This window comes from Microtus pennsylvanicus, chromosome 20 (genome assembly GCF_037038515.1).
Source record: "Microtus pennsylvanicus isolate mMicPen1 chromosome 20, mMicPen1.hap1, whole genome shotgun sequence".
NCBI classification, from domain to species: domain Eukaryota; kingdom Metazoa; phylum Chordata; class Mammalia; order Rodentia; family Cricetidae; genus Microtus; species Microtus pennsylvanicus.
In genome coordinates, this window is record NC_134598.1 from 14,356,175 (window position 1) to 14,375,021 (window position 18,847).

At 39.0% G+C, this 18,847-nt stretch overlaps 1 protein-coding gene across 3 annotated transcripts in view; it reads left to right on the forward strand.

Annotated features, from left to right (window-relative positions):
• Positions 1 to 18,847, forward strand: part of Trhde (thyrotropin releasing hormone degrading enzyme) — a 361,503-nt gene that overhangs the window by 175,457 nt on the left and 167,199 nt on the right. For all 3 annotated transcript variants that reach the window (XR_012908617.1, XM_075954299.1, XM_075954300.1), the window contains exon 4: positions 17,519 to 17,673. Coding sequence is in view for 2 of the 3 variants with exons in the window: in XM_075954299.1 (XP_075810414.1) it covers positions 17,519 to 17,673 (155 nt within the window). In the remaining variant the exon portion in view is untranslated. The remainder of the gene's footprint in view (positions 1 to 17,518; positions 17,674 to 18,847) is intronic.

The window sequence follows — 18,847 nt, forward strand, 5'->3', positions numbered from 1 at the left end:
GTGTTTGCATGTATAACACTCAACCACAGAGAGGTGATGCCAACCCAACCTTCTGGGCTATCTCAGCCATTTTGCCGCATTCACTGTCTAGGCTGGAAGGATGCTATTGCTTCCTTTTCTGGGAATTAACTATCCCAAACGCTGATGCAGAATGCAAGCAGATGTCTTTATCTCTCGGACTTCTGCATTTTAGTGCAGTTCTTGTGAAACGAGGACTGATGGAGCTGCTATTAAAAGGAAGAGGAGACTCCTTGATCTGAACAATGAAGGGTAGCGGTTGCAGTGAGAGAGTGGAGACGGTGCCAGTGTGCACGGGATATGAGCACTTTCTGCGGCAGAAAGTTGTTGGGATGGAAGACTCCATCTCCAGACGTCTCTTCCTTTGTAGCCTCAAGATGGTGGGTGTTAATAGATGTTGGTGTGTTGACCTCATCTGAAGCTGCCCAATCTTTTTTTTTTCCTTTTAAAACAATCTTATTTTACATACCAATTCCAGTTCTTTCTCTTTGCAACCTCCCGTTCCCGCAACTTCTCCCCACCTCACCCACCATCCACTTCTCTGAGAGGGTGAGGCCTCCCATGGGGAGTCAGCAAAGTCACTTGAGGCAGGACCAAGGCCCTCCCCCTGTATCTAGACTGAAAACCGCCCATTCTTAACACCCACAGGCATTATGAGGCATTATGGGAAGGCAACTTCTTAGCTCACTTGAGGCCTTTAAGTTTATTAACCTCAGAGCTTCATAGTGAGTTTCACCAGAATACTGGAGTTTATCTAGATAACTATCCTAACGTATTGCTGTGTATAAGTTCCAGCAAAGACTTGCAGAGTGTGTTAGAAAAAGAAAATGTGCGTAATAAGAGGGTTTTCATTTTCCTCCTGCTTGTCTCCCTGCCAAAAGTCCTCTGTGGTCAGTTGCGTGTCGTCCTGAGCTATAGAACCCTCATGCTCTATTAACTGCGGTGTCAGGAAAATGACTGCAAGAGATTTTCCATCGGGTCTGCTCCCTGATGATGAGATGAAAACTTCTCTATTTCTGCCATTTCCCCCTTATGGGTATGAAACATTTTCCTTCTCAGAGAATATGCTTTGAGAGTGGAAGTTGGTATGGCACATTAGATACTGGAACAGAGAGGGTAAAGTGTTCACTTCAATCTCTGACTCTTTCTTAGATATTTCTGTATTTCTTTTCTTTATCTAATGTGAATTTAACTAGGGAATATGTGGCGCTATAATAATGGGTTTTGAAGAATTAAAGCATTGGGCAGATGCTCTTAGAAACTCTTTTGTGGAGAAATTTGGAAAAGGCTAGCTTCTTTATACTTGCGAGAAGATACTTATCACAAAGTAACAGTAACAAAAGATGCTGCTCATATTTTGATCAATACCCCACAGATGTGACACTCATTTTTCCTCATAGCACTGAAAGACATGTACTGTTTCAAAATTTAAATCTACATCTCCGGGTTACAAAAATATCTTTTAGTCTGAGGCAGTGTAAGAACTAAATTGAAAGAACGCTCTATTTTAGCTCATTTCAGGCAAATTATGTTTGCCTTAGTGTCAAGACACTAAAGTAACACTATCAAACAGGCGTTTTCTTCTTATAATTGTATTGTTTTATAAAATAGCATTCCCTGTCCCCTTCAGAGATTTCCCTTGGAAACCTTAAAATTCATAAAGTGTTTCTATATGTTTTTTTTCATGTTACTTGAACTCCAAAAACCCTGTGTATTACTAGATGCCAGTTAATATCAATTTATACTTTGTATTCCAAAAAGAAGTGATAAAAGAAAAATCAACAAGTAGCCACATGATGTCAGTTATTTCTCCCTTGGCACATCAAAAGTATTTGATTTAGGGTAAAACTAATGGTAAACCTCTATAGACTAAAAACTCAACTTTGGTTCCTTTGAATTATGCTCACTCTTTATCGAATGCTGTGTGTACTGCTAGTGTGGTTCATACTGAAAACTGGCCCTCAGGCATCATGAATCCTTGTTTACATTTCCCTAAACCTACATAAATAGTTGCTTTCAGTTATTTCAGTACAAATAACTTTGTACTTTAGCTGAAACACATAGAAATTTGGAAACGTACATGAAAGTAAATTTTAGGAATTAAGAATGCTCCTTTACAAAGTAAACCGTTTTCACAATTTCTTTGGCTGGAAATGTGAATATGTTAACTAAACGCTGTGGATGATCTATCCCATTCTCTCAAACCACTTCCAGTGACCTCAGACTTGAGCATCTGAAGTTCCGCGCTACAGGATAATCCCACTCTGGCAAATGGCACCCTCCAAGGGCCTGAGTAATATCCCTTAATGGATATAATAGTTCAGCCTTTACTTTTTTTTTCACATTCTGAGGTTTCATTGATGTGAAGTCAGTCATGGTTCAAAAATATGAAATGGAGAATGCCAGATAAGAATAATTCACAAATTTTAAATGATAAGCTGTTTTGAGTAGTGGGATGAATTGAGATACGAACAAGAGGTTATCTAGTGAATTCATATTGTATATATCACAACCTCACGTCATACTTGTACCTGACTAGGAAATAAGATCTGCTGCTATAGTATACAGGTGCCTAAGTGACTCTTCCATAATAGCCTATACTATTCAATACGACGCCACAGTGCCCTTTCCATGTTATTCCAATACAGATATTGTTATCATCTCAAGATTCAATATATTATCATCTCAATATAGTATACTTTCACAAGAAGAAGGATAAATCTAATATGAGAAGACAATTTAGATGAGATTACAATCACTTAAATTTATTATGTATTTTAATACTTGCTTTTGGAATGATTTTAATGTTTAATTCATAAATGACATCATATGTATGTACATTCAGGAAAAACACAATGTGTATAGGGCTCAGTCTTATTCTCAGTTTTATACCTCTACTAGGTATCTGGGAACTTCTCTGTAGATAAGGGGACCATTGCATTGCTTTCCCATTTAGGTGACATTAGTTATACACATGGTTACATTGGCATTATATTTGTGAGAATAATTTTAAATAAAATTTAGAAATGAATATGCATGTTGAATCAGTCCTCTTAGGAAGCACTAACTGTAATTCAATCGATTCGTTATATATGGGCAACGATATTTATAGAGTGTCAAGTTTTTCTTCATGTTAGGGTGTATCACTACTCTTGACTGATGGGACTGCATGCTCTGTCATCTCTCTTTTCCTCTCTTGTGACACTTTCATGTCAATATTTTTTGTGGACCTGTCTCATTTACCACATTCCTGGCTGTTTACTCTCAGGACTCCTTGATGTCTGGCTCCCTCTCCACTTACTTTGGGCCATAGTATCTCCTTCATCAAGCTATTTATAATGACTTAAATTTCCTTCTTCATCCAAGCCTGTCCCCTGTGCATCAACCATTTAGCTCTAGTTCATTAAGAAGTTTCTGGAACAACTAAACTTAATTGTCCAAAGAAGTGTTTGTTCTAATATGCTTGGCCCTTTGACCCGAATTCTTCTCGGTGGTGGTACTCTGTTCTCTTGCTGTTTTGTGAGAACTGCCTTCTAAGGGTAAGCACACTTTCCCGAGGTCATGACTAGAGCTCATCACTGACTTTCCCTAGGATGTGTTTCTTTATTCTTTTTTTTTTTTCAGTCTTGGCAGAGTCTATATGTTTCTTTACTCTTACATGAATATAAAGAATTTATTTTATATAGCAATGGCAATAATGATGATAATAATGATGATGGTAACAATGCTTCGATTTCTTTTGATCCTATGACAACTTAGCCCACACTCAGTGGCTTATTTTATTACAATATGTATGTTACAAGTCTGACCCTGATCTCACTGGAGCTCTTAGAGAAGAATCTCCATCCTTTAGACTTCATGTATCCCTTGGCTCATGGTTTTCTTCTTCCTTCAAAGCAAGCAGAGTCTTGTATGACATTTTCCATGTTACATCACACTGACACGAATTCCTCTTTTCTCTTTTCGGCTTTTAATGTTCAAAGCTCTTTCCACTGTTCAGTATATTTAGATCATCCAGTGTATTTCTCCCATCTCAGTGCTATATGGCCTGCAGTTTTAATTTTATTTGCAACCTTAATTATTCTTTGCAAATGACCTTAAAAGAAAGGATATATAGATATATAGATGATAGATAGATTTATAGATAGATAGACAGAAGCTGTGATAATGAAGGTATCAGCATCCCTGAAGGATTATATTTCTGTCTCCCATAGTAGCTGACAACTATTCACAACTAATCACTTACTGGGCACTGAAATGTATATATGAATTCACATAGCAAGGAATTACAGACATTCTGAAATTTTATCACCGTATTTGTATTTGAACAAGGCATCCTGACATTCTTTCTTGCATGGATTCAGAAGACATGAAGCTTATGAACTTGAAATAAATACTTTGTTATTACTCCTGAAATATAAGTCAGAGCCCCCCCCCCTCTCTCTCTCTCTCTCTCTCTCTCTCGTGTGTGTGTGTGTACTCCCGAGTATCAGTTCTTTGAACCTCAACTACCTAGAGTGACCTGAAGAGGGCCAAGAGAGACCTGTGCATAGAGTAGTTTAGTTTATATCATAGATGAGTGGCTCTGACCTTGAGACCTGGTCCTTTAAAATGATGAGGTACGTACCTACCCTTTGCTTTGGAGGGAACTTACATCCAATGCCATATGAACATCTTTATTAAAAAGAGTGTGGAGAAAAAGGCACCATATGTGCTCAAAAAGTATGGAGAAGTGGGCGGGACCTTTGAAAACTGTGTTCTAGCAACTGTTCCAACAGTAATCCTGTGAAGTTATTACAAATGTGTGATCATTATTTTTTGGGTATGGAAACTAAAGGCAGAAAAACATGAGTAATGTCTCATTGGAGTAGCAGAACTGAGATCATATTAATAGTTTCTGCTTGGTGCTGTCCACTTGTTATATCTGTTGCTCAACATAGCTGCTCTGCTACAGTGTAATTGTTTTCATGTGTACTTATAGTATATGTGATTTTTTTACATGACTATTAAACCCATTTGTTTTTAGGCTTTGTGAGAGTTTAAAAAGACTATGACTTTGTTGTTCTAGTTTCTATGTGTAGAGTCCAGACCATGTTGACCTAAAGTAATATATTTATTTATTTATGAAAGAAGGATAGTTTTTCTTTTTATTTTATTTATTTATTATGTATACAATATTCTGTCTGCATATATGCCTGCAGGCCAGAAGAGGGCACCAAACCTCATTACAGATGGTTGTGCTGGGAATTGAACTCAGGACCTTTGGAAGAGCAGGCAATACTCTTAACTGCTGAGCCATCTCTCCAGCCCCAAGTAATTTATTTAGAAAACAGTTGGATACTATGTCAGGTTAACAAAATGGTAGCCATAGGTTCTCCTCCAGGTTTTAGAAACTTTTCAGCAGTGGGGTCTTAGATAGATTTACAGTAGCAGGCATGGCTTTCCTCCTATTGAGCAGACCTTAAATCCAATCAGACAGCTGTAAGACATCAGTAAGACAATACTGACCCTGTTGCTCTGTTGGACATACGTTATTGGCCAGTCATTATTGTAGTTCACAGGATTGAAAACTGGGTATGATTATTTATAAATGCCAATAGCAGCAGCCTGGATGGTAGTGCCCTCCACCATTATGAATGTTATTATTTTAGGAAGGAGGCTTCCAGGTCAGGAGCATCTTGAGTTCTCCAAGACCTGTGATAAAGTGTGTTGTGTTATCAGCAATAGAATCTTACCCTGAAGCTGTGTCAGGTGCTCAAGAACAAGGGCAATTAGCATGTATTGCTTTTGGTGGTTTCACAGAGACCGTCTGCCACATGCACTGACCATGACTACTCAAGAGAAATCCTCCACTCCCGATGTTCTCGTTTCAATCTAGTCTTCGTCAGCTGTATGCTTCCACCCCTTTCTCACTTAACTCCCTCCCCAATTTCTCCTTTCCCCCTCATAGCATGTGCATTCTGCTGACTTCTTCTCTAAAGTCACTTCTTGACCCCTAGCCCCCTGTAGACTTTCATTTTCTTGGCTTTTATAGTCACTCTGGGTTATACTTCAAAACCTAAAGATTCAGACCTAGGATCTATACATGAGAGATCATGTGTTGGTTTGTTTTTGTAGGTGGATTGCCTCTCTCAGTATAGCAGTTTCCAGTTCTACCTATTTACCTGCAAAGGAACTAACTATAGGCAGTTGATGCCTGTGAAGGGAAGAGAGTTCGTTGTTTTTCAGGGACAAGCAGCTGATAGACAACCCATGCTCAAGCGGTCACCACTACATCCAGGTGGATATGTGTAACACTAATTGGACTCAGTAGGTTATATAATTTTATGATAGTATATAAAATTATATACTTTTTATTTTTTTATAAAAATGATTATATGTTTTTATAAAAATGATGATTAGAGAAGAAGACATGAATTTCAGAGGGGAATGCAAAGCCAAGGAAGGAGTCTGGGGTAAGTGGGGTGATTAAATGATTAAAATTCATTATAGTGATGTTTGAAATTCTAAAATATATCACTAAAAATAAATTTAGACATTTTATTAGACTGGGACCTTAGTCAAGTACATAGATCTATTCCAAAATGAGACAGAAAGTCTAGAACAATAACCATTTGATGCAATCTTACAACATCCATGTTTTTATCATTGCTTAGTTAAATGAAATTATGGGCAGTAATTATTGAATAAGAGTAATAAAACTCTTGAAATAGAAAATAGATGTGGAATATTTTCTCAGAGAGAAAGAAGGAAATGATTTTCCCAGAAAATGTGTAAATTCAGCCATTGTTTTGGAGAGCAAGTAGGCTTACAGAAAATGTGATAGGTAATGTTATGTTTCAGAAGAGAAAATATAAAAAAAATAAGAGTCTTTACATTCAATTTGTATTCTCTTGCATAATAGATACTCTTTGTTATATATAAAAGCTATTGTGCTATTGTACTTGGCTTGTCACCAGCTCATACAGATGGGGTCACTTAGTGTATTCTCTATGTTCATGTGTAATCATAGCCCTCAAAGCAAAGACAATGAGTTATGACCGAGCTAGAGGCGCAGCGATGAAAATGCATAATACAACGAGGGAAGATAAAGTCAGAATAATTTTAAAAATTAAATGGTGAGAGGCTGACATGAATGTGGTCTGTGTGTTCAGAAAAAAGTCCTTTGCCATATAAATTCTTTCTCGGGGGTAAAAGAAAATCAAGCAGCAGATGAAAAACTTTGCTCCTTCGCAATTGATACTAATCAGTAAGGGTTGAGGAAAAGTGATTGCAGAAATGGCAAAAACAACAACCCAAAAAATCCCTTAACAACCTTCGCTTGAGCATCTGGCAGGAGGAGCGGCAGAAATATTGACTATGTATTATGGGCTAATGTTAATTCAGGAGACTGCTCACACTTGGGAAGTGGAAAGCAAAGCTTGTGAACACAAGTGGGGTTGATGAAAATTCTGTCCCAGGTCACAATATGGAGCCGAGATTGGTCTGTTGTGCGTGAAGGATATGCAAATAGAAGGTCCGTCAGGAGAAAAGTGGATTTTGCTTCAAAACTCCGAAGGACTGATTCACTTCTAGATTTTGGAGACTGCATCATGGAATAGTTAACTGAAGAATCCCCTTTATAAGCCAAACTGAAACAGCACCTTTGGCAAGTTAGCCTGTTTGTAAAAACTTCTTCAAAATATGTACTTAGCAGAAAGCAAAAGCATGTCTGGTCTTAAGTTATAAATAGCAAGTCGATAGCTCTTATAAGTTTTATTTCATTAATATTACTATTTAAAATTCAATTTTTATCTTTATGAATGCTAACCTTCCAAACAAGGAATTCTGTGTTCATGGATAAAGACACGTATTTCGAGTCTTGCATGCATACATGATGTCTTTTAAAAGTTCCAGTCGTGACATAGACAAAATCCAACTCCTTGGTTTTTGACCTGATATGCGTTTAGGTTTTCCTCTGTGCCCCTAAATGATAATGCCATGTCACAATAGTGCTTTTAGATGTGCCACATACTGATTTAAAATTTCTAAGTTTAATTCAGGAACCAAAATCTCCAATGTGACAGACTGACCAGAAACTTTTCTTTAGATTCTTCTTTATTGTCCAGCTAACATCTGTGTTGCCAATGATTCCCCAAGATGGGAAAAAAATGAAAAACTCACAAATAGTGAATTGTTGATTTAGCATGCATTCTACCTAGAACTAACGCTTTACACGACCTACCAATTAATCTTCACAACTTGAAATTCAGGCACTCTTACCTCCCATTAATCAATGACAAAATGAAAGCTAAAAGAGATTGAGCAATTTGTTCAAGGTCCCATAGCTCATAAATGATAGGTCTGGGTTTGGATCTCAGGCACCGTGAGATCTGAAACTTGAACCTGGTACCATTATGTATACCATCCTTCATCACCAAGGCCTAGGTAGGATAGCTGAAAAAATAAAGGCTTGCCTTGCGAATGAGATGCTGCTAGGATGCAATGTGAAAGAAAGTACTGAAGATAAGGTTTAATGATAAAGTGAGGTGAAAAAATAGAGTAAGAGTTGGAATAATAAAGGTTTGAGAATAACAGAGATTTGAGTTGGAAGGACCAAGGCGAAGAGTTCAGACTCTTTCTGAGACCCTGAAGAGAATACAGCTAAGTGGAAATTTGACGAGGAATAAAGAAATCACTAAGGGCATAAGGGCAGCAGAGCCCTTCCTGTGGCAAAACCCTTCCATGGAACTGATGGTTGGGCCTGGAAAAGTAAAGTCCCTTTCTCAAATGATTGTTTTAATTGTTATATACCTGTGCATCTTGGGAATAAAGACTGAGCCTGTAGCTATCAAAACTGAACATGACTTGTCATCCAAAGAAAAGCCATTTTTCTGTTTGAAGATTATTTTTGTGAACATCAGTCATGGGTAAATTTCTCTCTCTCTCTCTCTCTCTCTCTCTCTCTCTCTCTCTCTCTCTCTCTCTCTCTCTCCTCCCTTCCTTCCATTTTTCATTCATTCATTCACCTTTTCTTCCCATCCCTCTCTCCCTCCTTCCCTCCCTCCCTCCCTTCCTCCCTCCTTTCCTCCCTCGCTCCTTCTCTCTCTGTGTCTCTCTTTTTATTCATTTGGTTTATGTGCAAATGTATATTTGTAGGTGCAAGTGTGTAGTAGCACACCTGAGGTCAGTAACAACTTTTCTGAGTCTCTTCCTTTACTATGTGGGTTCTAAGGAGTGGAACTGAAGTTCATCAGGCATGGTGGCACATGTCTTTACCTACTGAGATGCCTTTCAGGTCCCAATATTTCTTTCTTTGAAATTAAACCTTCTATCTTCTAAGGACTTCATATACTTTTTTTTTTAAAAAAAATAAGACTTATTGCTTTTATTTATATGTATTTATGCGTGCATATGCATGCGTATGTGCACATACATGAGGGCAGATGTCCAAGGAGGCTAGAACCATCTTAGCTTCCCCGTAGTTAGGATAAAAAGTGGTTGTCAATCACATCACATGTGTTCTTGGAACTGAACGTGGGTCCTTGGTACATGTTCTCAATTGCTGATCCATTTCTCCTGCCCCTCTCTCCTTTTCTTCTTAAACGTTGACATCTGGAATAGTGGAAAACTGAATTTGTTAGGGATTATCTTAGTCTCTTAAACCTGCATAAAATTTTGATGCAAAATCACAATGAATTAGTGATTTTGGGGTGTGTCTGACTAGAAGCAGGACATTGGCAGACAAAGAAATAATGACTGTGAATGTCAAGGCTTTGGAGACTATTGCTTAGACAAGAGGGCACCTGTTGTGAAAGAGAAGGATAATTGTTAAATATCTGATGTCATGCATCAGTCAACATCTGTCACCCTTAGACAGAGTGGGGAGTGAGCACCTAAAAACACAACAGAGTTTCTGAAATGTTGGGCCATAGGCTCTTATTCTGGAGTGAGGACTTGAGGAGCTACAGTCTAGGCATCTTATTCTCTACTATTTATTGATGGTAATCTAACAGTTCAGAGTGTAGTTGTGGGAGTGGAGTGGGATCTGATGATGCAAGCATTTCCTTTTGCTATTGCTTATTTAATAACATAGAGAACACTAGAGTCTATTTCTAACTAACATAGTAATGTATCAGAAAGGTACTCAATAATGCTGCCACTAATGCTGGAGACTGATTTGCTATTTATGTTCATTTGGCAGACTTTGTTTTCTAGTTCTGTATGGTTGCAGGCTCCCACCTAGGTGGTCTTCTCAGGCTAAGAGAACAATGTTTCAAGGTCACTGACTTTTTCAGGAGTTTAAAAGAAATATCTAAGCTTTCTTAAAGTTTTAACAAGAGTTTAAAAAGTGGAGTGAGACCATTTAAAAAAACCATAGGTGTGCTTGGGAGCTAACAAGCAACAGCCCATTTAGAACACTTAGACATTTTCATCTAGACATCAGAACAGTTGTTTGTTCATGTGGGTGTTAATGGTAAAGGGTGGATGAGAAGAGTCAAATAAAAAAGTGATTGTTTAAGTGTCTTCCTCTGTGTTGTTGTAGCATAATTCCTGTCTCTCACAGTTCTAAAGGCTAGAATATACAAGTTAAGGTCCTGCTGTGTTTGATGAGGGCTGTGCTCTGATTCTAAGACAATGCCTTGATTCAGCAATCTTCCAGAGCAGGCAAAGTGTCATCGCAGAACAAAAGGCATAGAAAAGAGAACACTTAACCACTCAAGCTCCTTAAAAGAAAGAGCCAGGTCTCCAGGCTGTGGCTCATGGGATGTAGGCACGCTGGGATGGCTATGGATATAGTCTAAGACAGAGTCATATTTAAAACATGAATGTCCGTTTTCAATTTCCTGTTTTAAATTGGTCTGGAGCCTGAACTTTGTAGATGGCAATGCTGTGTGCTGCAATATCAAACAACATGGACACACTTGTGACTAATTTATTCATGAGGGTACAGTCTTCCTGAGTTAATCACTCTTAAATTACTCTCCTCCCAATGCCATGACAGGAGAGATTTTTTTCTCTTTATTTATTCTTCTCTCACATAATATATCCTAATGGCAGTTTCTTCTCCCTCTATTCCTCTAAATTCCATTAAACCTGCCCTCTCATCCAGATCTGCTTCTCTCCCTTCAGAAAATGGTGTAGGAGGCCCTTCTGTATTTGTGTTGCTTTCATTGGTTATTAAAGAAACTGCCTTGGCCTAGTTGATAGGGCGGATCTTAGGTAGGCAGGGAAGACAGAACAGAATGCTGGGAAGAAGAGCAGAGTCAGGCAGACGCCATGAATCTCTGGCCTGAGATGGACGTAGGTTAGAATCTTGCCAGTAAACCACAATCATGTGGTGACACACAGATTTAATAGAAATGGGTTAATCAAGATGTGAGAGTTAGCCAAAAAGAGGATAGAGCTAATGGGCCAGGAAGTAATTTAATTAATACAATTTCTATGTGGTTATTTTGGGTATAAGCTAGCCGGGCGGCTGGACACGGCCTGCTCCTCCTACAACAAGAAAAGAGCAGGTCTTCCAGGTATATCAACTGGACAGAGAATAACAAAATGCATTAAGACCGTGAGCAAACACTGTATCAAGGCTGAACTAGGCAACCTGTTAGGAGGAAAAGAATCCCAAGAGCAGTCAAAAGAATCAAAGATACTCCACCCCCACTGTTAGGAGTCCCACAAGAACTCCAAGCTAAACAATCATAAGTATATGCAACATATGCAGATGTAGCTCAGACCCAGGCAGGCCTGGTGATTGTCTCTCCAATCACTGTGACTCCCTGTGAGCCCTCATTTGTTGACGATGTGAGCCGTTTTCTCCTATATCCTTCTCCCCACTGGCTCCTATAATCCTTCCTCCAATTCTCTCCTGGGGTCCTGGAGTTCCACCTAATGTTTGGCTGTGAGTCTCTATATTGCTTCTGTTAGCTGTGGGAGGAAGTCTCCCTGATAATGATTGGGCTAGGCACCAATCTATAGAAGAGTATCATTAGCAATCATATCATTGACTTTTCTTTGGCCAGTTGTGTTTGCTTCTATCCTAAGTCTCTGATATATACAGCTTCTTGTTTCTGGCCATCGAAGTAGTTTCAGGCATGGGCTACGTCCCTGTAGCCTTGACCTCAAGTTACATCAGTCACTGGCTGGCAGTTCTCATAAATTCTGTACCACCATTGCCCCGGCACATCTTACAGGCAGAATGGGTTATAGGTTGAAGGTTTCGTGGCTAGTTTGGTGTCTCACCCCCACTACTGGAAAACTTGCCTAGTCACTGATGAGTTTTGGATGAAGTATAATGAAATTTAAAATGAGCAGGTTTGAGTGAGGCCACAGTGAAATTCAACCACACAAACATCTTGCATAGGAAACAAGTGGAGATTCTAAGAACTTTGTTTTTCCAAAGCCACAATGACAAGAAAGTATTTTCAGGGTTTCTTTCCTGCCCAGTTCCCACAGTCGTTAAGTCCCAAAGAAATCACACAAAGGTCTACATTCACTATAAACTGATTGTCCCATTAGCTCAGGTTTCTTACTAACTCTTATAACTTATATAGCCCATTATTCTTATCTGTGTTAGCCATATGGCTCAGTACCTTATTCAGCAGGGCACATCTTGTTTCTTCTGTGGTCAGGTCACAACTGCAGACTAGACTTCCTCTTCCCAGAATTCTCCTGTTCTCATTGACCCACCTCTACTTCCTATCTGGCTGTCCCTCCTACACCTCCTGCCTGACTACTGGCTAATCAGCATTTATTTAAAATATAATTGACAGAATAAAAATAATTGTCCCACATCACTGTACACAAACAGACAAAAAACCCAAAGCAAAGTGACAACAAAAAGTCAATCTGAGGATTGAGAGGAAAACATGGACTCCCTGCTATTATCTACAGACCAATCATGCAGGTCTCAGAAATGCCAGAATAAAACAAAAGTTGGGGAGCATGTCTGAGATTTTGCAGCTTCTGTCTGAGCCATTTCAGCCATGTGCGGGGATGGTAGAAGCACTGTAATTTACCAGAGTCAGGAGGAGTGGAATGAGCAGAGATAGACTTTTATGTTAATGTAGGTCATAACATTCATTAGCATTATGTGATTTTTCCCCTTTTGTCTAGCTATAGTTTTCTGAATGATAGTTATGACTTTGAAGAACAAAATGTGTAATTTTATCTAGGGCTTTCTTTAAATTTTTAAGTCAATTATATTCTGAAATTTGAGTTTTCTTGTTTTCAAGGTACATTAAAAAGTTATGAATGCATATTTTAATGGATATAGTCACATTATTTTGCAAAATTAAAAGAACTTAATTCAATGGGTAAGCATTATATGCCTCAAAGAAGCAGAATACTGCTTCAGTTACTCTCACCCTTTACAAAGGAGCTTCACTGAGGTATAACACAGGGTATATTTTGTGTACAACTGATGCTTTAATGTATACATGCCCATCACCATAAAGAACATTCTGATTCCACCATGTTTCCTAGTAATAGGCTGAAGCAGCTCTATATTAGTTCCTAGCAATTCACTGATACAGATATTCTTCAGATATAGGACTATGTTCTGAGATTCCTCAATTTCTGAATGGTTATAACAACCGTCCTTTCCAAAGTTGTTTGACCAATTTGCCAACATGTTGAAACAAAGCTTATTGTATGTGTGGTCAGTACCAAATCTGACCACTTTGACTTTCTGTTTCTTTTACCTCTCCTGTTATCCATAAATGTATTTTCCCATAGTTTATGATTTTCTATGTCTATACTTAAGAAGCTGCCCATTATTGCTAACCCCACCATGTTAAATCCTGTCCATCAGTCACTTTATATGAATTTGCTCTATTTCTTAAGAGTCCTTGTTTGGTAACCCACGATACTGTTGTTCAGATTTCTCTGCCTCCATACTTCTGTTGAAATCATACACCATCAGTGTCTAAAATCTTTGGTACCAGCCAGTAAATGCCCCCTCATCATACCTCCTGTTCATATACTATTTATTTATTTGTGTATGTTTATGTGTGTATGTATGTATAAAAGAACACACATGTTAGTATATGCCAGGGTATGTGGAGGTCAGAGGTTTACTACTTTAGGCATCACTTCTCAGAAATCATTCAGTTTGTTTTCGGAGGTAGTTTCTCGATGGTGATCTGGCAGTCACTTACTGGGTTGGGCTGGCTGGCCAGCAGGCATCAGGAACTCACTTGTCTCTGTTTACCAGTGCTAGGTTAAAAGCACACACCACCGTAAGGGGCGGGAATGGAGTGCAGGTCCTTGTGTTTGCGCGACACGTGCTTTCCCTAGCTGGATCTGTGTTTATACTGCTTATTAGTAATTTGCAAACTATGAACTGTGCTTTCCCTTTGATCACAGACTTCGAGGTGGCATACTTAGATCATATGTTTGCCGTTTTCTCTCCATGTCGTTCGGCCCATCCAGATCAGTGTGATCTGCTCACTCAGCTGTGAGGACCGGCCTGCTCCTCCTCCTCCTTGCTCATGAGGGTCTACAGAATTCAGATTTGGTTCTTCACTGCAACAGGATCTGTCTGGGAAAATTTCATATAGGTCCATGTCTTTCTAGAAGTAAATGATGCTTGGCCAGCTACTACTGTCGCCATGTCCCATTGACAGGCAAAGTTGACACATTGTGAGCCTGATATCGACTTTATTCATACTTAGGCAATGTACTCAATTATGTAAAGTGAGTGAGTTCGTCTGTTAGATACTTTCCCTATGTTCTAGTCCTGTGCTCTATAGCTCCACTTTTTTTGTGCAGACACAAAAACCTTCTTTCTGTTTGTCCAAGGTATTTGGCACTTCCCCACATGAACGCTGCTGTGCTTTCTATCTTCCTTCAGGATACACTTGTACAGGTCTTCAAATAAGCTAGCTTCTAATATTGCTCACATGACAGGCAAAGGTGATTATATCACAGAGACCTGCTTTGTCCATGTCTTCCATACTTATTCACCCTGTAACATTCATACCAGAACATATTTCCTAGCACTTCTTTTTTGTTTTGTTTGTTTTTGTTTGTTTGTTTGAGATAGGGTTTCTCTGTAGCTTTGAAGCCTGTCTTGGAACTAGCACTTGTAGACAAGGCTGGCCTCAAACTCACAGAGATCTGCCTGCCTCTGCCTCCTGAGTGCTGGGATTAAAGGCGTGTGCCACCACCGCCCAAAATCCTAGCACTTCTTAATTACTACATTTCTTTCTTTCAGTTATTAGTCACTAGCTGAACTTCTCCTCCATGCATAAACATCTCTCTGCAGATAGTAAGGGACTTACCAGGACAATAATATAATAAATAATAATAAGATACAATCAATAATAATAAAGCAATACATTCATAAAGGCGATGATCAGTAAGGTTTTCCTGTATACATAGGCGCACAGGTGACTTATTTTTGTTAACTAAAATCCTAGGAATGAACAGGCTATCCTCCATGCCTCCTGAAATCCAAGTCACAGTTTGAAGCCTGATAAACAACACATTTTCCAAGAATCTTCCAAATGGATAATTTTATCTTCTCTCATAGAATTTTAAATGTTCTGTTTGTCTGTGTAATAGTTGTCACACCTTCATTGTGAGTTTAAGATGGAGAAGAATCAGGGCATATATTTGGCTTCCTTTAATACATATTTCAGATTTCAGAGCAGTACCTATACTGAAAAGACGGAAATAAATAAAAATCAATAGTGTGCTAAGACTGTTGACTATTCTATTCAATTATTTGTTGTGAAATATTTAAAGCACACATAAAAGGACGAATACTATTATGCTAATATTGACGTGCTCACCACCAGCTTTAAAACATTGATATGAAGACATTAATTCCTCATGTGGCTGTCCTCTGTTCTTTTTCTTTTCTTCTCAATAGCAATCGTGATTCTGAAGTTAGAGTTGGTGTCTTTTACCATTGCTTACTGTGTTTGTTGGCATAGATATTTTCCATTACTCTCTGCGTGACCTGCATGTGTGAAACACATTTACACTATGCAGTTTTGTTTTAATTATTTCTGATGAGTACAGGGGTCATTTCATAACTTCTTTCTTCGTTATTGTGTTTCTCAGATTGTCTATGCTGGTGCCTTTAGTGGCAGAACCCAGTGGTGAGATCATTTATTTTAATTGCTATGTGCTATTCCTTTATGGAATGCTTTCTTCGCTTCTTTGTGTATTATCTTGGCAGAAAGGCATTTAATTTCCCCTTTTCCCTCTTAGAAACAATATTACAACGAACATTCTCATACAGTTTCTTGATAGCCTTGGAGTACATTACTCCAAGGATTATACTGAGACCGATTTCCATTTTGGAATGAGGGTGTTCATTATGATGAGGAACAAATGCATAGGAGCCAGGGTTCAAACACTAATTGGACCTTACTAGCACTTCCAGGAAGCAGTGGGCATCAGCTATTTTCTGCTCTTCTCCTGAGTGGGCATGCCTTACCTCAGCCCTTGGCATCAAACAGTCAACCTGGCAATGGTATTTTTGGCTCTAGTGTGTCCTGCCAGAGCCAATTCCCAGCTGCTACTGCCTGCTTTTGGAGCCAGAGACCAGCAGGTCCGGAGCTTCATACAATAACCACTTTGCATTTGGGTTCTATTTCAGTTCCACTGAGAGGTTTATTTACTTTCCGAGCCTGGGGATTAGTCCTCGTTCTAAATATTTTATTTACCATTGCTATGAGTCTGGAGCAGGGAGAGTAAGTGAAACATGTATTTCTTTCGCTCGCTATAATCAAAACTTGATAATAGCTGCACCACCTTTTAAAATAAGCACACATTCTTAGACTCATCTAATCATGGGTTTTTCGAGCTGGAAGGCATTTTAAAGAAAAAGCCAATAACCTTACTTTATAGGTGAGGGAATTGTGGTTCTGAGAAACTAAGTGATTTAGTGATGTCACATCTGTATTTGATGGTGGCAAGCCCAGACCGAAGCCCATGGGTCCACTCTATTCTCCCTCTGCCACTGCCTCCGCTGTCATAGTTTTCTCTATAAGCTAAGATTAAATGTATCATTTTATTTTTAACAGGACAAAAAGAATGTACTAGAATTTAAGAAATTAGAAAAAAAATGACAGCACATTTACAAACTAATATGAAGTGTTTTCTCCGAGATAGATTTGAGATAAAAGTGATAATATACTCAGCCCCACAGTGAGCTGAGTAAATTTTCATTAGAAGGCACAAAGCCTTTGACTCTGGCTTCCTGGTGCATTTGGCTTCCTTGACTTTCTGAAACTTATTAGGATGGGCCCATCAATAATGTTGCGGATACTTCCAGCCACCTGGAGTGCTGAGCCCGAAAATGAACCGTGATGAATGAATATGACGAGCACCGGTAGTGACAGCCTATATTTCTACTGTCATGTAGACATGGCTGAGTGTTTAATTAAAAAAAAGTAATAAAGAGCAAGTGTTCCCCCTTATTAGGACTTTTGAACTTGTTAGCTTAAGAAATTTAGAACCTGGTGTCACCGCTGAAACCTTTGCAACTGTTTTATTCTATTTCTAGATCTTTTAGCTGTGCCTAAGCATCCGTACGCTGCTATGGAGAACTGGGGACTAAGTATTTTTGTGGAACAAAGGATACTGCTGGACCCCAGCGTTTCATCTATTTCATATTTGCTGGATGTCACCATGGTCATTGTTCACGAAATATGTCACCAGGTACGAGAAAAGGACCAGGTGTAAGTATAATGGGAAACCGTCTGGCATGTGGGGTGGCTTCGCCCATCCAGATGAGGAGCTTGGTTTGTGTCCCCCGAGCTGTGTTTTATACAAACCACTGTGCAGTTCCTCGGCATGGCATGCCATTTTTTCTCAGACAATAAGGTAAGCACACACACACATTAACTGATGGTATCAGGTAAACAACTGTCACCGTGCTTAGCCAAGGTGTGTGATGGAGTGGCCGCCCTTTCTGAGCCCCTGGGTAGCTGCTGATCAGCCATGCCTCTATTTCTTTGATTATTCGTGTGTACATATGGTAAGTGCAGTGAGAAACTGATTTATTTCCTTGTGGAGAGATGCCGCTGAGTTTTGTGTCTGTGTCAAAATCTGCTTTTGCCAAAATCGGATTGTTATTCTTTCCCTGTCATGCAGACACATAGGAAGTCTCACTAACTCAGCAATAGACGCTTTGTTCTCAAAAGAGTGATTTTTTTTACTTGTAAATTGGACAACTTCATCGTAAAACTAAGATAAAATTAATTTTTTTTGATTTTATAAACTTTCTTAATAGTGGAAGCTTGTTGATTGATACTGTACAACACCTGCTAATTAGGGGTTTTTGTGAAAAAAAAAAGTCACGGAAAACCGACGTTGTTTACAGATAGCAGTGCTGACTCTATTGGCTAGGATATCATTCATGCTTCAAAAACCGGAAGTCTCAGTGTGGTGCTGTATGACTTTATATACTACAAACTCCAAACCCATTTAAAATGTAGAAAACTGAAAAAGAGAGAAAATGCTGATAGTTGAAGAAAGATGAGCAGTTAAATGCTTATGAATGAACTTTTTGATGAGGTCTATGCTGGGTGCCTATTGGCCTGGCTATTTTCTGCCTCTTGCAGGTCTTTCTACCAAGACCGACATGTTTCTGTCCTCAGGTTACAGAGGAGCCACCGTGGGTGTGCCTGGGGTCCTTCAGTGCCTTGACTTACAGTCCTGAGGCAAATTTAATTTTTTTTTTTTTTTTGCGGGAAGGGGATATTCCTGTAAGATGAAAGAGATCTGTGTGTCTGTTGAGACAGGGCACAGCGATAGTACTGTCATTGGTCAGGGCTCTGCCTGTCCCACGTTTCCTGTTGTGCATCAGTTTCCTGTAGTAGCTCAGTGGTAG